The following is a 22,919-nucleotide window of genomic DNA, read 5'->3' on the forward strand; positions in this document are numbered from 1 at the left end:
TAATATGCATAAGTAGTTGCCTTTTTATTTCAAAATCTCAGTAATTAAGGGAGTATATCTACTTCTCCAAGGGGGTGACAGCAAACCAGGTACAGAATTAGGCCTGTATACTGAAAGATGAAATTATGCTTTTCTTTTTCCTTGCTGCTTTGCAAACTAACTTACTTGTTTGAGCAGCGTGATTTTTTAGTGATCTCTCTTGACTTATCCAAAATTTAATTGGGTAGTACTTACAGAACATATTATTATAATAATATGCATTATTTCTTGTGAGCAACCAGTGTATTTTCATACAAAGACATCCTTTTTATTTCTATCAACGTTTTAATTATTCTGCTTTGTTATTAGAGGTAACAAGATATTTTAAGACAATGGATATTTTACTGAAAATAAAGAAATGAAAAAGGTTCCTTTAAAGTACTGTGGAAAATACAATAGTAAACCCCCTTAGAAGCAAATTCAAAATTATATCTATTACCATGTCTTTGGTTTTGAAAACCCATGATAATGTGATGATGGTGTTACAAACCATGGGAACTGTAGGGTTTTCCATGAGAATTTACCAATGTCATGGTCAGTAGTGTGAAATTCCATCATTGGGTCAAATTAAAAATTAAAAATAAATCCACTTTTAGAATTCAAAGAAAATGTTAATTGAGTACAGAAGCATTTTCTTTCGTGTATCCTGTCTTTTCACCTTTCTCAGTTAAATGACTCATAGTAGCAGCTGAATGTTTTTACAGACAGTTGGCCCTCTTAGATGGTCCTGTGTTTTTCTTTGTCTCTCTGAAAGCCCAGATATGTCCAGGCTGGCTCCAGTGGGTCAATCTTGGTGGGCTGCAAATGTTACAGTAGTAGCAAGGCATTTTATTTACTTACAGGAGGATTTATTAGTAGATAATAACAGAGAACTCCTGTAGATCAATATAAAACTGTCAGTTTGACTGGTTTCATTTCTGATTTCTCATGCTTCTTTTGGCTCTCAACTTCTCTTGCCTTTTTCCTAACAATTATATCTACTAGGGTTTTAGCAGGAATTTTTTCTTTGCTTCAGTACATAAATTTCTTCTTGTCTCATCTTAAAAATGGTACCCGTGTCACATTATAGGAAATTGTATAGTCTGGTTAAAGATGCTTTCTACAGACATTAAGAAACACAAATCTTATATGAGGCTCATCATATAGATTTAACTGATGCCATGTCGTTATGTACTTCCTTATAAATTCCTTTTTCATATTCACTAAAAGAGCCTTCCAGAGCAAGTTATAGGTACAGCGATGAAGCTGGAGTTTGTGTTTGAAATAGTTAAGCTGTTTTATTTAATGATACCTGGTAAGACTGACCCACTTCCTGCACTAACCCTCTTCTCTGCACAAACTATGCCTTATTTCATAGCATCTTACGCAAACTAAGTTCAGCTTCTTTGATTTTGAGGGAAATGACAGACCAATAGATGGTGCAGGTCTGCTTATTAAAACATGATTGTTCAATGCTTTGCTCCTTGAATGAGAATTACATCAGTGCCTCACATTCAAGTTCCTTTTTCAATTGGAATTAAGATTTTATCTTTTGAATTAGAGGGTAATTGTTTCTCATTTAACTCTTTTGCAATTCCAAATAAAACAATATTACTCAGTTTATTCTCAGAATTATTAGTTTTGTGAAACCAGTTGGAATAATCTGTAGGCTTAGGCTGTGAAATGAATACTTCTGTGGAAAGCCTATAGAAATTTCAGTTCTGTTCTTACCCATTTTCCAGGTAGTAGACACTGTATGGTAACACAGATTAAAAAATTCAGTGTATGCTCTGCTTTCTTTTACTTACAGCTGATAGACACCTGCCATTTTCAGCCAGAAATGTCTAAATGTCCTACATAAGCTGCACCAGGGAGATTTAGGTTGGACATGGAGGAATTTCTTCACAGAAAGGGTGATTAGCCTTAGGAATGGACTCTTCAGGGAGGTGGCAGTCACCATTCCTGGAGGTGTTTAAGGAAACACTGACTGTGGTACTCAGTGCTGTGGTCTGGTTGACATTGTGGTGTTCATTCATAGGTTGGACTTGATGTCAGAAATCTTTTTCAACCTGATCAATTCTGTGATTAAGATAAATGGAATGGCTGGTCTATTTTCCAGTACCATTTGGCAAGTTATGCTCAGAAAGGAAACTTCTGAGTATGTATTCATATTATACATATATATTTATAGTCATATATATTATATAATTACAATATAATAAAATGTTTCATAAAATAAATATTTACAATATATCAATAATATTTCAATATATCATCAATAATATTTCTATTCATGCATATATGTACTCACTGTCAAAATAGGAGAATACACTGGGGACTCTGTGGACTTCTCTGCTGGTTGTAGTTACTTTGTATTTTCACTTATTTCTTGGATAGCAGAATGCTAACTCTGCAGCCACCACCTATTTGTGAGAGGCTTCAAATGTACTGAAATAGATCCTTCACAAGGCTTTCATGTGTCTGAGATCTCATCTGACAGACAAAGATAAGCACAAAGCTAATGCAATTAACCACAAGGTTAATACGATTAAGAATATTCAGCTATCTAAAAAATAAGATGGGGTACAGCTGGCTGGTAATAGTTCAGCAGAAAGAGTCTTGGCATTATAGTGGCTTACAAGAGGAACATGAATTGTCAAATCATGGTAATACTAAAAATGAAAAGCAGAACTCTGATAGATCAAGAAGTATTGCTTGCAAGACACTACTCAACCATGTCTCAGTTAAGAACTGCATCTACATTTAGGCACTACAACCCTTCATTAAAAATTTGCTAACTGTAAAGAGTCAAGAAGAGGGAGAATGATGAAAAGTGAAGTAGTCTCTAAGGAAAGAATCAAATTATTATGATTGTTTAGTCTAGAAAGGAGAAGGTTGATTGGGACACACAGTGTAAGTGTAATCAAGTGCATGCAGCTGCTGCAAAGAATAATTATGAAAAGCTTTCTAAGAGCAAGGATACCAAAGGAATGCAGAAAAATTTTGGCTTGGAAAATTGTGTTTCTGTATTTGTAGATCTTTAGGAAAGTTTGTTTTGAGTGGTACACATATAATTGATAACTGTCTTGAAGTGCAGAAATGTTGTCTTGTTGTGCAGAACGACATTTCGAGTGCCTTTTCAACATCTTGATTCTGTTAATCAATTAAAAGACATAAAGTTCACCTTCTGCCCATTGTCATATGGGTTGAAACAGCTGGCTATACTTTTTTCAAAAATACTTTCATGATTCCCAAATTTGTTGCATTCATGCCACATAGAAATGGCTTATTGGGTTACACTGATTTCTAGAGGCTTCTGATAAGTATGTGGGGGAAGAAAGAAATGGAAATTAAGAATCTTAGCAGCAATGGTAATACAACTTAAAGGACTGCATAAAAGGTGATTTTACTTATTTTTAGAAATATAATAACTTATTTTGGAAAAATATAGTTCATTCACTTGATGGTGATACAATGTAAACCCCATATAGGCTAAACAAAGGTCAGGTGTACCTTTCTAGTACACAAATATATATACATAAGACTGGAATTTTGTTATTGTAATGTTTATCTGGGCTTAGAAGCTCTGCAAACTGTGTGGCTGCTCATGCTTCTTTGATCATGAAGCCCTTTGGAAAATGTAGCACCTTTGGAAGAACTTTAAGGTTTTTTTCCAATTGTACACCCTCTGAAATAATGCAGGAAACTCTTGTTCTTGCATATTTTCTCTGCATGTATGCAATCTTTCATTTAATGTTCTATGTATTATGTAGATAATGATAAAAATTAGTATTCTGAGGTTTTGATATTATGTCTTGAGAATTTAATTTGGTTTTTTCTGGTTGGGAGAATTTACTGACTAGATGAATATATTAGTTATGTCCCAGTATTAGAACAAAATACTATGCAACATATATAAACATTAGAAATATAATCCTTCTGTCATAAAAATGTTTTTGAATTAAGACTAGATGCATTATAATCTTATATGAAGTAATGTGATGCAGTAAATGTTTAGAGTTGATGTCCTTGAAGTGGAGAAAAGATGATTGCTGACATTCCCAGAGACTCTAGGTGGATAAATAATATACAGAAGGAGTGGGATTTATTTCATAGTTATTTTATATTTCTGAAGTGGTTGAATCCGCAGCAGGAAAAGTTCAAATTATTGGAGGAAAACAAAAGTTCCTTAGCACCTGAATATGAATCAAATAAATCAAAGACATTATTCATTATGTATTAACCAAATATTCTGAAATCTTGAAAAAGAGATATTTAAAAAAGATGTGTTTGCTGCAATTTTTTCCACTTGCATTTTGTAGCTCCATTGCTAGATTTAGCACATATTTTGACATTGTGTTAGTTTTTCCAATATACTTGAGCACTTGTTAGTAATTTATCCTCAAAAACTCAAGTATTTTCTATACTTTTTCAAGAAACAGGATAGTTGGATATTTGTGATGCCACTCTGTCTTCATCTTACAAAAAAAAAAAAAGAGCAAATGTCAAGTAATTTGTGTCAGGTGTATGCTCCAAATGAAAGTCCATCAATCATTTTTGGCCCTTTAGTGCAATGATTATAATTTCAAAGACGCAGGAGGACATTAAAGATAATGGCTTTTCTGTTGTCTATTATCTCTAACAGACTTCACATAATTATTAACATATGTTCTCATTTACGAAGAGTGTCAATATTTTGAGTGAATTGCATTTTTTTAACTGAAAGGGATATGCCTGTCAGCAAGGTTTTTGTCCATCTAACTAAATGAGGAATTACAATTAATAAATTTTGTGTTTCCGCAAGAAGGGCAAATATTGCAGAAAATGTTGGAAGCTTTGCAGGGGTGAAACACAATGACTGTCTTCAGCTGTCTGCATAAGATAATAAACAGTGTTCAAACTTAAGCAGAAGTACTAAAATGCTAGTGCATGCTCGTCCGAGGCACTCTCACTTTCTTTTTATATTTTATGCTGTGCTGAGCAAAATAATGGCATTCCTTGTTTATCACAAAGCCCTGAAGTCATGTAGAATATAGAAATTATCCACAGGGTGAATATCTGTTTTGTGGTTTGTCTAATTTTTGCAGTTCTGATAGGAGTAAAAATATTGAGAAATGTTTCTTACTAGCTCATTCACACCTCCTATTTGAACCTGATATATTGCCATTTGTGTGTACTTTAGAAAAAGGCTAAAAGTAGTGGTGTTTTCAAGCTAATAAAATTGTAAATAGTCTTTAAAAATATAAAGCTGTGGTTCACTCATATTAAGGAAAACATAGTTAAATTTGGCTCTCCCTTGAGTAGGAATATGAGAGATAATGTCTAGTCTTAAGCCTCTGAAATTTCATTGGTAACTCTTGGATTGTTTATGCAGAATGGCTTGAGGGACATACTTTGGCTTCTTGTGCAGAATATTCTTCCTGTGTTTGCACAGGGTTTCAGCAATCCAAACATGGGTCCAGGCTGTTGATTTGCTGTAAAAGTTGGTGAGTGGGAATGGAGGGAAATGCTGTAGTATGCAGGACAGCTTTTTAGCTTATGGCTTTTCTCAATAAATTTAAATATTATGGAAGGAATCCATGCACCACCAGGAGGAAGGATTTAACTTTTAATCACTAAAGTAAACTGAATCTCTTCAGATTTCAGCACCAGTAAGTGTCCTGGACAGAATATAGGCATTGCAGTTTGACAGAACAGTAAAGTCGCTGTACAATATTTAATGAAATAAATTTCTGGCTACATTAGAGGAACACCTTCTAATGGAATGACAGAATAATTTATTAGTGCATTCAAGCTTTGGTATATCTTCACTTTTTAATTAGATTATAAAGATTTGAAAGATGTAGATGCGACACTTGTGTACAGCAAATCAGCTAACTTAGCATTAAAAAATAGGGGAAAAAACAGCAAAAATCAAATAATGCTATGGGTCAGTGAAGTAAAGGAATTATCACCAGCAGTCACAATTTTGTCACTAAGCCAGAAGAGGCTACATCCATTACAACAATACATTCGTAGTCTGGAGAAGCAAAGGCAGCTGGCAAACCCCACCAGCTGGCACAGCAGCATCAGCTGGCTTGTAGCTGCTTACCTGTCACTGCCAGCTACAAGCAAGTCCCAATATGCTGAGAGGTGATCAGTGATTTGTCTTTTAAAAGCATAGACTAAATAGTTCAACACAGTCTTTACAAACTTTCCTTTTATTTGCCTTATGTTTTACTGAACTGAAAAAGTGCTGATTTTTTTGTGTCTCCTTTCTATTTGGAATTCACACACATATGTAATTCCCCCTTAGTGACAGAATAACCATCATTTGGGACAAAGTTAGTGTCTTTGAAAATTAATTCTCTATTTAACTACTGATTATATATTTTAACTGCAAAATCTTTCAAGTTCCACATTGATTCTAAAAATCTATGATAAAATTTCAGTATAATACTTAGCACTATAACTATGTGTTTGAAGTAGGTTTATGCTTAATGTAAGCTATTCTGTTGTCATGGTCCTCCATTTTTGCTCTCTGATGAATTAATTATTAGCTTTCAGTTGCTTGGTTGAAGCTATTTTAGGTAGTCTGCATCTAGCTTGATGCCTAGTAATTGTGACCATGTGTACATTTGTCTAAAATGCAAGTGAACATACAGTCAGTTGCTGTTTTAAATCATTAATCTCTGGTTTAACTTTTAAAATTATATAGGGCTTTCTTTAAGGGTTTTCTCACAAATTGTTTAGGGGGGAGGTCTTGCTTAGTGATGTGAGCTAGTTTGATCATGTCTGGAGGATATAGTAGCACTTACAAATACTTCAGTGGAATGATTTCAAATGTCATATTGTCTACAACAGCTGTAGTCTGGAAAGGTTTTGCCTCAAACTAGGCATGTCTAATGGGGTTTATGACAACCTATGAATTTGCCCTGAACAAGGTCAGCTTGGAGGTCAGTGAACGCTGTACAAATTGCATACTGCTCAAACCTGTAATTATCCCTGTAAGAAGTTAATGTGCTGTGGAGTTCAGCAAATTCATGTAAAGCTTCAGAGATGACCATGATAAACCAGGCAGTTACTTACATTTGCTCAGAAGAATCAGTCAGCAGGATGTGATGCTTCCACAGCGTTCAGTTACGTTAACTTGGAGCAAAATCATCTTGTCTGCTTGTGTACTCACGAGATACAGAGCCTGAATATTTTGTCATTAACAAAACACTTTCCACAGTATTAATTTCTTAACATCCATCATATGTGCTGTACATATAGGCAGAAAAAAATCTCAGGATAGATTTTTTCAAATTTTGGCAGAAAATATGCAGTATCTACTTTAACAAAAGTTTATTATTGAGTACCTACAAGAGGGACCTAAAGTATCTGTCAGATCTTTGTTGAAGAGAGCATTTATTCCAACTTGTGCATGTATTATCCAGTTTCACTACTCTAAATACTAACTTCTCATTTTCATGTGAAAATGTCAGTATCATTTCTCTTTTTCCTCTATTTGTCAAAAAATTTAGTTTTTTATTGATGAGTGACTAAGTATTTTCTTAGGCAAATATTTGTAAATCACATAAAATACAGGAAACATTTTTATGAGTTAATATAAATTTTGTCAGTTAACTGTCTTTAATTTGAGTATCAATAAAAGCATTCTAGGAATAAGGAATAACAATTGTTTTAAGTTCTTACTATGATTAAATATCCAAATATAAGTGCCACCTTTAATTTAAATAATAAAATTAAATTTGGACAAATATAGATTAAATATTCAAATACTAAAAATATAAATTTAAGGAAAACATAGCAATTAGTTTTAATTTTGCATAGGAGTTAGTATTTTTGATAGTTCTTGTACATCAACACTATGAAGTAAGCCATGTGCTTGGATCAGAACATTTTGTATTTTTGAAGAATTTGTGTCTGTATTGCATTTTGTGATGTGCTCCTGTCATATCTTTCTTATTAAATAAATCAAAATCACTAATACCAATATCCCAGACATTGTGGGAAATAAGTTTTTTACATTTGTAACATCTGAGCAACACTGATCCCTTTCTTTATAAGTAATTTCAATCAGCCAAAGTAACATTAAGGTTTCTCTTCCTCCTCTTTCTTCCTCTCCCCCTAAAGTGACATCAGAAACTATTACAGTCTGAATGTCAGTGTAGTATACTCTCAAATATCTGTACCCAAATGTGAAAAGAATCCTGAAATCCCTGTGGAGTGTCAACAGTGTGGAATAAGCACATTCAAACATGAGCAAAAGAAATACTTTGAGTAGTGCCCAGTGTTCCAGAAGTAGTGTTGAGAGGACATAAAAAGACAATTCTTCAATTCTTCTTGTTCAGGAATTGATTCTTTGCTGAAAAAATAGACATAAGACTGTTCACACTAAAATGTAAACTACCAGACAAACTAAGGAACTTGTGGTGTACTCAGTGTCTTTAATAGTTCTTATTTGTCATTTAAAGAAAAATGGGGGGAAAAACATATTCCAGAATAAATATTTGATGTGCCTTTTTCTTTTCCTATGTAACAGCATCCTACAAGTAAGAGGTGATGTTTTTTGGTAGAACTGGTGAGAATTCAGTCTTAAAATTAATTTGTTAAGGTGCAGAGCACAAAGATAAGATGATGGTCTTACTACCACATTTAGTTACTATAAGGGTTTGATGTTTGGAGAAATATTGAATTCAATTCACAAATTAGCTTCTGTTATAAAAGTGACTGAATCCTTTGTAGAGTGTTCCCTTGATCTCAGATTATTTTGCATCACCTTTCTAGATTATCAAATTGCTGGATGGAAAGCGATCTCAAACTGTAGGAATTTTAATATCGAGTTTGCACTTGGAGATGAAAGATATTCAACAAGGTAAGTATTTCTCTCACACTTAATGTAATATGCATGGATATTTTATCATAGCCCTCAGATATTTTATCATAGCCCTCAGTATGTGTATTGAATAGTCTCCTAAACTACAGAAGAATCATTCCTCCAATATATTCCAGTTTATGTAAAAGTTTCACCTAAAAACTAGAATCAAATTTAGGTACAACTCTTTCTGTACCTTTACAGTTAGCATAACACTTTCAGTACGTTGTTTCCATATTCCTCCCCTGCAGTTCCCTGCTTTTTCTAAAGCAAGTCGTCCACCAACAGGAATTAAATGGAGGGCTTATGCATAAATCTTTCAAGCTTCAAGCATGCAGTCAGTATTTTTTAATATTTACATTTTGCTTCATTAACTGTTTAAGAAGTACATCCCAAACTGATGTTACCATGTAAGAATCAGAAAGAGAATTACTGGATGGCATTTTTCAAAGTATAGGGCTAGTCAGTTGTAAATTCCATTACTGGTAGAAATTATTTGAGTTTGCCAATACAACTGTAGAGAAATACAGATTTTTCAGAACACTGGGGTGATTGAGAGTCTGCTTATGTTCTGGATTTAAAAAGATATTGTTTAAGGATATTGTTTATTTCTTTTTCACATTAAGAAAAGGAAAATATTCACCATTTAAAACAACTGCTGGAACAACTCAAGTTGATGTCTCCTTTTTTGCTATTGTTTTCCTTCCATCACATGCAAATACTGGGTAGGGTGTTGAGATGCTGCTGGCATTGATTATTATTAATTTCAAAAGAGCCTTTGAGCATCTAGCACTTTAAAAGCACAAGGGCTTACAGATGTCTCTTGGGATGCAGAGGAATAAGGAAAAGAAGGAATAACTTTGTGTCTGCCAGTATTGTGTGAAAGGTATCATAATGAGATGGAAAAAACCCACTATTACTAAAGGTCTAAATAATTTGCTGGCAGAAGTGTCAGCAGCACAGGGATAGGATAGAAGCTTTATTACAAAAACTGGGTAATAGTCTTAAGAATCTTCAGAGATTGGTTTTCTTTTTATTTTCCATGCCATGACATTCTACTAAAATAGAGCATCTCTATCTCTCTCGGTTGTTCACTGTCCTTGTGTAGCTTTTGAAATATTCTGGCCAATTTATACCAACTCTGAGAAGTCACAATGACCCAAATATCCGGGTATATATCCAAGAGCATTTTTAACTTGAGGCACCATTGTGCTTTTGAATCACATGTATCAGTTGTCCCCTTGGCTGTGTTTGCATTGCAGAGCAGTCTCAGAGTGCACAAACATGCTTCAGAATCAAATTACATTAGAAGATTTGCTTTAGGAGCATGCCATCAGTCTCCATGTATAGCAGTCTCTAAATTCCCCAGGATAAGATCAGAGATAGTTAGAACTCCCTGAAACATGTATAGTATGAACTGTTGCTGTCTACACATCCATTTTTAAAGACTACACTACTTGCAGTTGTAGATGCAGCTAATGTAGTTCTAGAAGTTTAATGAAAACTAGACTGTTGGTAGAAGAAAGACACCAAAACAAATGCTGTCACTGAAGAAAAGTTTAGAACTCATCGCCCTTTCTTGTCTGAGGTAGCAAATGACTGGCCTGTCACCACATGTGTTGCTCAAGACAGCAATAGGATATGCTGCCTCTTGCTCATGGAAACAGCTAGGAGCTACCATCAGGATTTCGGAATATCATTAGTGGAACTTTTTAAAAAATATACTAACAAGGCAGTCTGACTGATTCTAAGCAAAATCTGTGTGCAGAGACTATCTAGGATGAAAAACCGGTTCACAAAACTCAGGGAAAACATTGTTCTGTAGAGAGGACCTTTAGAAATGTACATTACTCTGAAAACAACATTAGAATTATGCTTGTTTCTCTTTAATGTCTGTTTATTTCATAGTATTTTGTGTAATTTAAATCTGTGGGCAGTCCTGCCTCCCAACAGACAAATTATTTGAAGACTGCTGTAGTCAGTGCACTGGATGAAAAAAATTCATAGTAGGCTAAATAGTGCATGACAACCAAAAAAAGCATGTAATCATTGGGTCATGAATGTCAACTTTTTTTTTTTTAAAGAGGAGTTGCAAAGAGCTACCTCTAAAAACATGCAGATTAAACACTCATCCCTTTTGTCACGCCAATTTCCATGGCGTAATTCAGTACATGAAAAACAGGGAAAAGTTCATAGCCTTCAACCACTTACAACAGAGAATGTAGAAGTCTGAAGCAAAAGAAAGTCAGAAATGAAAAAAAAAATCTCATTTTTATTTCAAACTTTTATGACCATGTCTGTTGTAAAGTCATGTACAAATGAATGTATGGTCTATGTGTGATGTACTGCATAGTCTACCTTAGGTAGCGGTTATAGAATGCAGGTAGAGAAATTCTCAGATGAACTGCCCTGTGCAAACAGATGCATGCAAAATTGTAGAGAAGACAAAGGAGTAACCATAAGAAAAATTGCATCTTCCTTTAAAATAGTGTGAGATTTCTGCATCCATAGGATTATCCTCTCAAGTCAAAGTACATAGCTTCACAGCATATTCTGTAGATAACTCAGCAGAGCAAAACAAGCAAGTGACCATATCTGGCATCCAGATGTTTGAGTTTGCATTTGATAATGCGCCAGCCACCACACTTCAGGAGGGGGATCTCCCACGCATATTTGTTTAAGAGAATAAAGTTCATCCTTTGCAGATAAGTTTATATCCATACTGCTTCTGAGTACAGTCTAAGGACAAGAGAGCGTAAAACTAAATAATTATTTTGGGTACTGTTGGTGTTATATGATGCACAGGGAAAGTTAACATTGTCGTGCTGCACCTGTCCTAAGACTCAGCTTTTTGTACAGTGGGAAAGAACAAATCCAGGTATTTCGGTGTTCTGAGCACTGGTGAATCTGGTGCTGGTGAGGGCAATAAAGTTTTTTGTTAGACCGCTATTAATATAACTCATTTCCTGAGCAGAAGAAGCAGGCAGAAAATCTGTCTGGCTCAGTATGCTATATAGGATCTGTATATTGAAAAGACAAATAGCAGTAATCAAATTGTGCATAGGTTTGAGATTATTTTTAAGGCTGCTTCTCTGCATTTTTAAAAAACCTTTATAAAAGGAGATGAGGAATAGCAGAGATCACTTGTTAGGTATGCTGTAAGCATCCCCACTTAAAGAAGTAATCTCCATTTCATATCAATCCATTTCTGTCTTTTCCTATCATTGTTCAGCTGAAATACTACAACTTGGGACAAACTTGTGGATCAACACTATTTATGTGGTTTTGCTGTTGAAATACTACAACTTGCTCTACAGCAAGGTGTTTCAATTTGGTTTGTAATGGGAAATGCTGATTATAGCTGTATGTGAAAATACTGTGTGGGTCATTGTCCCAGCTTTTAACAGGGCAATATTCCTCTCACTGAGAGAATTCCAAAATAGTAGCTGGCAATAGCAGTGCACTGGAAAACACATGATAATACTCCTTTCTGCAGTGTATGTCATCTGTACTGGCTTTCCATGAGCTACTGAGATCCTTGTTCAAGAGTTACCTGGCAAAATTGTGAGGCAGCCCAGATGAAAAACTTTTAGTTACAGAAAATAGAATGTAGATAAAATGTAGATGTCTTATGTTCAAAAGAGTGATTATCCCAAATCCCTCCCTACATTCATGGTACCTGCATTTTGCCACTAAAATTGTAGAGCACCAGAAGTTCTTCTTCTTTACATTGGGGAAATATTTCACTGTCAAATATTGCTGATTGCTGTCAGAGCACATTAACTAGATGTTCTGCTGATATATATGCTGGTATATTTTCCATGATATTAAATCTTTGAGATGTGGTGGATCACATCAGATGCACAGTTAATAGCTTTTTTGTACCCTTTGTGGTAGTAAAGTGCAGTATGTTCCCTCCAGAAGAGCTGCAGACTTTGCTACTACATTTACCAAAACCATGGTAGCTGTGCTGTAGTACTACAATGCTGACTGAATATAGCCTGTATGAAAAGAGGAGAGCTTAACATTTATCCTTAGCATAGAGATTATTTCTAATGCTAAAAGTGAAGCATCTGACTCTTTTCCTTCAACTCTGTGATTTCCCCTTCATTTCAACATATGGGAGTAAAAGATTGGAAGAATGTGAACTGTAGATTAACCCAACCAGACTAATGATCAGTCTAATAACCATTCTGATTCAGTATTATATTTCTAGTCATCCTGGGTTTGCTCTAATAAGAGCACCCAGAAGGTTTATAAATAGATTTGCATTGTCTTAGTTCAAGTTATGCGTTATGGCACATCTAAACTGTTGTTCCAAAGTTTTGTGACTTTCCCACCTACCCAAAATATTACATGTATGTATTCTATATATTCTGTATACTATGCATCAAGTATAAAGATAGCTGCATACCCGTCTCAGAAGTTGGGAAACTATTTTATTTAAAATTAAATGTTTTTCTCTTTTTTGGGGAAAATTCGCAACATATATTTTTGTTAATCTGTTTTGGATATCCATTGCATGTGGGTAGGTTAACATTAGTGCCAGAATCTTTTGTTCATGACTTCTTGCAGGATTTGAGCTTTCTTAGTCATCTAAGCCTCCGTTGTGCCCATGGTGCTTCTTTTTTACGTATATTTTTTTGGGGTTGCGTGGCAATTAATACTGGAGAAAACCTTTAAATAAGTTGGTAACATATCAATTTGTCAGAAGTAAACCAGAGGGATTTGGATATTACAGGCAGATTTGCCAAGTATTTAACAGTCATTGTCTAATTGACTAGGTCAGTCACAATTGTATTTAAGTTTCCCAATGATGGGCTGCATATTGCCATGAAATCAAGCCTTACTCAACAGAATGCAGTACCTAAAACAAATAAGTACTTCCAGGTCAAATAAATGGAGCTTTGGCAAGCGCCTTCTATTTAAATAATGTACTTCTGTTTTATTATTTGAGAGCAGTTAAGGTGATTTCTTCATATTTCACAGTCTAATTGTCACATTAAATGGTTTGATACTGGGGAGTACATGTAAGCTCTGTCAGCAGGACTTAAATCCCGATTTAGCCAAAATGTGTTTAGTAGGAGTGAGGCTGTATATCAGATTCAGTCTTAAGACTGTTGGTATTTAAGCTTATTCAGAGGAGGTAAGTATATTTTTCACATTAAACTCTAAGTTCTAAAGTTGTATGTACACTGCACACAGTATGCTTTAAATTCTCAGCTTTTTTTTGCTTTACATTTTTGAATTGATCAGAATATGTGAAAAATCTGTGCAGCAGGGAGTCTGTTAGATTCATTTTTTAGAAGTTAGTATTTGGTATAAGTTTATATTTGAAGCAATGCTCTTAGTATGTGAAATGTAGCTGGCAAGTATTTTTATGTGTGCCTGTTAGTTTGAATGCATGATGTTGATCTGTTTTTTGTCCTAACTGACGGTTATTATATCCTAATGGGTGCAACCCTGCACTAATGATCCTTGTGTATATAAATTCTTCTTCTTGTGAGCAGACACCATAGGCAACATAAAAATGTTTGCCTCAATTTCCCTGCAAAAAAGGATCTCAGAAACCAGACTTGGCCAAGTAACAGATTTTTAAAAGGTAGAGGAACCCAATAAAATTACCAGCTTTTCACAGCATGAGTCTACTTCCTTTTGACATATTGTGAGGTGTAGGTGAAATATTCTAACTGAACTGACAGTGTAAGGAAGACAGCTAACTAGAAAGCAAGATGAAAGTAAAAACCACCAATGATGATTGATATTGTAATAGCTATTTATTATTTTGGAGCCTCTTTTGTGGATTTATGTGATTTCACCTATATTACTTATGTAAGCAGATATAATGAGATTTAATGCAGTAAAGTATAATGGTTAAATTCACTGTATCAGAAAGAGCTCTTTGAAAAACATGCCAAGGTTTGTATTAATTTTGGTGAAGTTAATATACATAAGATTAAAAGTGGGTTTTGTTTTTCATAGAAAAATTTAAAAGCTTTTGTTACTTTAAGTGAAAATCAAAATAATTACTTTCTTTGATCTAGTGCAGTGGGTTTTTTAAGCTAATTCAAGCTAATTTACACAAAGTACTGTGAATGTATTTGCATGTGGCATATTTTAAGAATAAGAATATGAAGACACCTGTGAATATTGGGATTTCTTCTAGCTTTTCAAAATTAATGCTTTTTTTCAAAAAATGGACCCATCATAAATTTGCATGTTTTCATTTTTGTTTTCTGCTCCAAATGTGCATGGCATAAAATGTATAAAGATGAAGTAAAGGAGGTTATGTGGATTTTGGCAGTGTGTCTCTATATACATTGACATCCTAAGATGTCCAGCTGTATGGCTTGATTTTAAGAGCAGTTGTCAGTCTGTGCATCCATTGCTAATAACAGCAGTAAAGGTTGTATAGCAAGTAAATCAGAAAATATTTTCTGAGTCCTTTTTTACAATCACATGCTCTCTCCAAGAGAGATAATAACTCATGTCAATATCTCTTAAAATTTATTATTATTAATTCTATTAAATATGTGGTTTAGTAGATTGTATTTCATTAGTTTTATCACAAACACTTTTTGTTTTATCATGTCACTTCAAAACAATGCTGGATTGTTAGACCTGATGTTGAGTACAGGAACATGGATAACATAATAGAGCATTAAAAACCACTTTGTGATTCTGGGGCCATTTTGGTGACAAATATCTGGCTGAAATATTCAGCTAGTTGTGCAACACTTGATATTCTTATTACAGTGAGTTTTTACCAAACTACTTCCTGTCATCATAATAGATTTGTACATAAAAATTTGACTATCAATTGCATGCTTTGCATTTCAAGTACAAAATTGCCTCCAATAAGTTGCTTTTTCTAGATAGCTTTGGACATTTCTCCTTGTAAGCAGATTTCAGAATATGTTAAAATAGGATAAAAGTTAAACCACAAGGGAAAGTTTCTGAACTCAATATGGATATTGTTAATCTTAACAATTAAACATATTGGACTGTGAAACCAGTCTTCCAAGAGATTTTCCATCTTTAGGTCCTTTTGAAATTTTATTGGATGATACAGAAGATAGTGCAACTCTTTGAACTGTTTTGCAGGAGATAAGAGGAAATCTTATAAATTCAAACCCTAAGGAATTTTCTTAAAAGAAACATTTTTGCCAATCTCAGTGGTTCAGGCTTTACATTTGGTTGCAGTCTTGAGGGTTTTGAATCTTCCAGTAAGACAAAAATGGTAGGAAATACTGGGAATTTTTCATTGAGACTGTCTTCTGTGTAGTTCTTTACTTCTAACCTAGGTGTAATGTCAACAGATGGAATAATAAGTGACAGGCAGAATTTTAAAGCATTCTAAATGTCACTGGACCTTTTAATAAAATTAATTAGCCTGCCACAGAGAAAATTTACTAGCCTGCTGGTTAATTTCACAATGTAAAATCATGGGGTAGGTGGTGGAGCAGGCGAAAGCTTATTACTTTTAAATAATTATTTAAAGATGTGTGCCTTGCCCCTTTCAAACATGGATTACAAATGCAGCAAGAGCTTTTAAAATCCTCTAAGTTAATAAGCAGTCAAGGATCATTTGAGGAAATAAAATACAGTTGAATTAAAAGTTATCAGATAGTAGCTAATAACATCTCATTGGTTATGCCCTTGATTCTTTTGGGATTAATATTTTCAGTAATGTATAAGCATAAGCCATGAGTTCAAGAATTGTGCCTAGTCCCCTTATGAATCTTGAGGAAAAGCTGGTTTCAGAAAATTTAAACATCCAGAGTTACTTCCATTCCACTGCGCATCTCTCAGCTTACTGGAATTTAACATTAGAGTGTGTTAGAAAGCACCATGAAGGAATCCCATTTAGTTTTCAGAAGAGTTCCAATACCAATTTTCCAATATCAAGAGTTTCCAATACCAATATCAATACCAATTGCCTAAATTGTAATGGGATTTGCAAATGTTGGAAGCACCAATTTCATATATTCCAAACACAGTAATATTTGGAACTAAGATAGGAAACATTTTGAGACTTCTCATTTTTAGTAATGAAGCATGATTAATCACTGAAGAGTATACTGCATGTGTGTCTGTGTGGTGTTGAAAAGGATTTATCTGTAAATTGTCATGTGGATAGTTTTCTATTGGATAAAGCCAACTTAAATGTGAACTTGTTGAAGATAACTTAATAACTGTAGCACAGTCTTTTGTGCTTGCAAATTTATATAGCTTGTAAACTTTGAAAGTCGGTCAACTTGTCTACTTACCAAGATTGCTAGCTCCTAGACAAGCATATCTCACTGATTTCCTGTGCACACAGGGAGACTTAAATATCCTCACTCTCAATTCCTTCCTATCCAGCCTTCTAAGCTAACATAAAATCTGTGCTGTTCATTGTTTGGTATCAGTTGTTCTCATGCTCTTCTGCCTGGGCAGCTACACAATCAGCTGGCTACTTGACTGGTCACATCTTCGACTGCTGATTATATTGGAGAGAAAAAGTAGAACTTTACTCTCCTGAGACTGAGTTTATAGAACATTCTTGCAGGAGTGCTGTGATTTGACATCAGAACAAAAAAAAATACTGGAAAAAAAAATTAACTGGAAACATAAATGTCCTGTATCTAGGTTAGAACCCTTTGGTACATTTCACTGGAAAAGAACTGGAGTGTTAATTTATGTTTTCAAGTGTCTAATTTGTGTTTGAATTCTATACAGCTATATTGTGTGTCGATGACTCTGTAGTAGATCTGGAGACACTGGAAGCCCTATATGAAAATGTAAGTAAAGGTGGGGTAAAAATGTGTTTAATCACCAAAGTATTTTGGATACAGACTTTAGGCTGCTCAGGGAGCTAGTGAGTAAGGTCCCCTGAGAAAATGCTTATGAAGGTTCTGGGGTCCATCAGTGCAGATTATTTTTTCAAATACCATCTTATGAAGGGCACAGGAGCAGGAAATTCCTAAATGTAAGTATTCAAGCAGATGAAGCAGAAGGTTGGCTTATCTGAGCTGGGATCTTCTTTTGGAGCCAAGGCAAGAAAAGAATGTGTATGCCCAGTGAAGGCAAGGTCAGCTGATGTGGGAGGAATACAGAGATGCTGCTTGCAACTCTAGGGAGAAAATTTGTGCAGCCAAAGCTCAGTTGAAGGTGGACAGAACTGTGGGGGCCACCTGTGTCCTGGGGTGCATCAGGCACAGCATCGCAGCCAGGCAAGGGAGGGGACTGTCCCCTCTGCTCTGAGCTGGGGTGGCCTCACCTCCAGTGCTGGGGGCAGTTCTGAGCGCCACAGTATAAAAAATATACAAGATGTTATAGAGCATCCAAAGGAGGGCTATGAAGATGGTGAAAGACCTTGAGGACAAGACATACAAGGAGCAGCTGAGGTCACTTGGCCTGTCAACCTGGAGGAGACAGAGAAGACCTCGTGGCTGCCTGCAGCTTCTTCACAAGGGGAAGAGGGGAAGATCTTCTCTTTGTGGTGACAGTGATAGAATCTAAGGGAATGGCCTGAAGTCATGTCAGGGGACATTTAAGTTAGGTATTAGGAAAAGTTCTTCACCCTGAGGGTGTTTGGGCACTGGAACAGACTCCCCAGAGAAGTGGTCATGGAATCAGCCTGACAGAGTTCAAGAAGTATTTGGACAATACTCTTGGGCATGGTACTGTGCAGTAAATGGCATATAAGGCACTGAAGGAATTTATCATAGATCTTTAAGCATCCCTCTTTTGCATAGTCTAAATGTTTCTCAGTTAAAAAAACATAATTGCTGGCTTGCAGGCAAAGAGGTAAAGTAGTAATTTATTAATTTCTTACTAATTAGTAACTAATTAGTTTATATTACTTCACTCAGAGAGCACAAAAGGATGAGCTGGAGAAAATCAAGCAATATTATCAGACTTCAAAAGAGGAGGAACTGAAGCTTCTGGATAAACCAGAACAGTAAGTTGTGGGGGTTTTTTTAATACTTTGTCATTATATAATGTAGTCCTTTGATTATATGTTGAAAGCAGTTTTGATACATAATTCTTGGTAATTGTAAGCTTTTCTAAAACTATAAACTTTGTGTATTTCAAGACACGATGAAAAATTTGGCCTTATCACAAAACTTTTTTCAGACATGGCAGAGTTTACTACATCAACTTTGACCACCAGAACTGATAAAATATGTTGCCTTGAATCAAGAAGTATTTTATTCCCATTCTCACATTTTTAAAAGGCTTTTCCTTCCCTTAGAGCATTTGTGGCTTAATTAGCATTACATAAAGCAAGGCCTAACTGATTTTGGTTGTTAATTGTTTGAAAAAGCTGCATGAACAGAGGCTTTGGGTTGATCCTATGGTCAAAGACACCTTGGATACTCTGGTCAAATTCACTGTAAACCTAAAAGACTGATGCCACAGTTCTCCTGGAACTGTTGTGGCCAGTGACAACTGTTAGGATGAAACAGTTAAATGTTGCTCCTTGTGTTGTTATACACCTTAGACTGATGTGAAAGAATCCTCAAGAATTTATGAATGGTAATCCTGAATTTTATATTTGTGTAGACATTTGATTTCAGATATTGGCCTCTCAGTGTTTTTTGTCTTCTGCTACTTCACTGCTTTTTTCTTTTGTGCTTTTATCCTCTTCAATTCTTCCTTCCCAGAGGCTTCTCTGTCATCTTGTTTCCTTTTCCATTTTGTCTGTTCTGCTGTCTGGTGTAAGAAAGGGTAGGGGGAGGAAGAACTGAAACAGAGGTGGTATATGATTGGTTAATGTCAGAATTAATGTATTTTCATACCTTTTTTCCCATTAAAATGTAAGTGCTGAAGAACAGATTATTTTTTTTTCTTTTTCTCCCTACATGAGGCAGCTAAATATTCATTTGTAGCTGCACACTAATATTAGGAGATAAGGCTATTATCTTACTCTTGATGAAGAGAGGCTATTGTTCTTTAGTAAGTCTTAAGAAGACAAATATCTGTTAAGTTTATATACTAGCTTACTTTTGCATCCCATATCCATGGTTTTCATTGCCTTGGCTTGGGGCGTAAGGATACATTGTGTGACTAGCTGATGTTTTCCAGAGCTTGAATCTTTGGCAGTCTGTTTGCTGTATGTCCAAGTTAAATAAATATGAATGCATTTTGCCTTCTGGAGAATACAAATCTCGTAGAGCTCTAGAGTTATAGGAGATTGTCTTTTTTGTAACTTATAGTGGAGAGAGGTTAATCTTAATTAAATGCAAAGTCAGATTTATACTATCATTGTTCCATAATTAAGAACTGTAAATGAAGCCATTATGCCTGGTGGTTCAGAGTGAAAGAGTAGTATCAAAGACAAAAGCTATTTTTTTATCAATTATTACTCAGTGCTCTTTCTGCAAGTCTTAAGTATCCCATTTTTACCCTATAATTAAACTACATAGGTTAAGAAAACTAGCTTTTTAAAAGATAGCTTAATGGGCAAACAATTTGCTTTATGCACTTCTGTAAATTTTGTTGGACCTTCAAAATAATGTGCTTACTGAAAACTCAGTAGATCATGTGCCCCTGGCTTTGTTGTCTCAGTCAGCCTCTAAGTCAGCCTAACTGCATAACAGGAGATTTGTTGGATCTGTGCTTTACTTATTAGCCCCATAAAAGGTTAAAGACAGAAAAGTGCTAAATTTGTATGTGTGATTATGCTGTGGGGCATAAGCCTCAGTATTGTCTTTAATGAGAATTAGAACAAAAGTGTACATGAAATAATTTATCAAATGGTTGCACATACTAACAGTTGTCATTCATATAATGAAACCTTTGAATTGAGTTCACTGAACTCTAAAGGAAACCCTTACATGTTTGGATTACCAGACAGATAAAAAGCTTTAGTGGTATCACTGACGTTCTTCTCCACACGGGATTTTTATTTGTCTTGCTTGTATGTTAAATTTGGCACAAACTGTAAGGATGACAGCAACATAACAATACCCCCCTAAATTATTCTTCATGATAATAGCTGTTAAAATGCTAATATTAATTGGCATGATAAAGATTTATATGCAAAATTGGCCACAGTTTGGAACTTTCCTAGGAGGATACAGATGCTATTGCTACTTTCCAAGAGACTCCATTTAGTTGTAGTATATTGTCTGTGTAGGCTTCTCCACTGTGAAATAAGTACTAATGAAGGAAATAGTAACAATATGGTACTGGTTTGAACGTAGTTTGATTCAGGAAGTAGGGAGTGATTTATAATTGCTCTCCCAGTAATGCCACTTGCTTCTCTTTGAAGACAGCTCTGCTTGAACTTCAGTTTAAATCCTGCTGTCAGACTTAGAAGCTTGCAGGATTAGATACACCTTTTCCCAAAAAATTGCTTCTAAATTTTATATTCTTCAAATGCAAATAAATGTCATCTGGAAATTAGTTTACCTGCTTAGAATCAGCCTTCCTTGTCCATCTTCTGCAAGAATGTTCTCTTACACTAACACCATAACAACATGCCTGGCTTGAAAGTTCTCTCAAGTCCTTAACTACAAGGTTCTGGTAGGCTAAAGGAGTTTTCAAGTAAAAGCATTTTTTCTTGACAGTTTCTGAAAGAGAGGAGTGTGATGTACTTCATGGAGAGGTACAGCATATTTTCTATGTTTATTTTAGGCCATCAGAATTGTAGTAACGAGAAACCCATCCAAAAGCCATGTCACAGCCACATCATCATTATTTTAAGTAAAAAACCTTTAAGTAAAAAACCTACTTTTCTCAGAGTAAAATCGAAGTAAGAATGTTTCTTTCTCTTCTAAAGTTTTTTCCATCTGAATTGGTGGTTTATTTGTGACAGTCATAGTTTTCATGCTATGACTTTTTAATTAGTTACTACATTTGCAGTCACTAAGATTCCTTTTTGTGACAGATTTCAGTTATAAGTGTTCTGTCTGGGTATTTACTTTGAATACTCTGAATTCCAGAAGCTGAAGACATCTTCTTTTTACACTGATGCTCTTTTAACTCTTAGCACAATGACATTGTATTCAATGGTCAGCCATGTGGGAAATAGTTCTCTTTTCACAGGAAGGCAAGAATATGTGTCATTTGACTTTTTAAATTTAAACTTTTTAATTGTATGTATGTTAGAACTTTAATGAAGGAGTTTGGTTTTTCTTTCCTTTGTTTCTCTCACACAAAGTGCAAAATACCCTCTTTTTTTTTTCCTGGCAATACCATTCATTCCCAATAGGAAGCATTTTTATTAATACCAGCTTGGCATTTCTTTTTTCCCACTTCTTAAGTCTAAGAGCCAAGCTGGGCCTCCCTGATCCTTCTCTCACAATAGGTTTTTTTCATCAGACAAGAAAGAAAAAGAAACAAAAAGAAACAAAAAAATGGTCCAATTAAAACATAGTATTTCACACCAGCCACAGGTGAATTCTGCTGATTTTTTAAACAGTCACTATGTATTCAGCAAAGCCTAGCATACATGAGAAACGCATAAAGCAGATTTAAACATACCGGTTTTATTTATTGTGAAAAAGAAATAATTTGGAAAAATAAGGTCTATTGGCTTAAATAATTAAAATTAGTTAAGGATCATTCAAGCTAATAAATTGAATACTGAATTTCCTATAACTCAGTGAGGTAGAAAAAAATCTTTACAGCATTGCATTAAGGGGAATCTGAGGATATCTGTAGACAGGAGATTAGAAGAATGATGCTACAGTGATACTGGAGCAAAAGACAAGCTTGCTTCTGGATTTCAAGAAAGCTTTTGTATCTCTGAAGTCTTGAATTTAAAACCCAAGAGCAAATTATTGTTATTAATATTGTTATTATAATAAATGCTAGAGCTTCTTTTATTATTAGCCAAGCTCTTTTATTTTAAATTGATGAAAAGGGAGGAATTACTCATGCTTTGAGATGCTTTTATTTTGTGAGGTCTGAACTGCAGTTGTTGAATATACCTCCATTTATTGTTATTTACCAAGAGTTAACAGATGCAAAGCTACAATAGAGTCATGAGGAATATATATATATCTGTGAGAGTAGGCATAGAGCAGATGAAGGCTTAGTAACTTTG

At 34.9% G+C, this 22,919-nt stretch overlaps 1 protein-coding gene across 5 annotated transcripts in view; it reads left to right on the forward strand.

Moving 5' to 3' along the window:
* FMN1 (formin 1) overlaps positions 1–22,919 on the forward strand; it is a 176,481-nt gene that overhangs the window by 91,421 nt on the left and 62,141 nt on the right. For all 5 annotated transcript variants that reach the window (XM_036384216.2, XM_036384217.2, XM_054515198.1 and 2 more), the window contains 3 exons: positions 8,791–8,878; positions 17,600–17,661; positions 18,736–18,824. In XM_036384216.2, coding sequence (XP_036240109.1) covers positions 8,791–8,878; positions 17,600–17,661; positions 18,736–18,824 — 239 coding nt within the window. The remainder of the gene's footprint in view (positions 1–8,790; positions 8,879–17,599; positions 17,662–18,735; positions 18,825–22,919) is intronic.

This window comes from Molothrus ater, chromosome 6 (assembly GCF_012460135.2).
Source record: "Molothrus ater isolate BHLD 08-10-18 breed brown headed cowbird chromosome 6, BPBGC_Mater_1.1, whole genome shotgun sequence".
Taxonomy (NCBI): Eukaryota; Metazoa; Chordata; class Aves; order Passeriformes; family Icteridae; genus Molothrus; species Molothrus ater.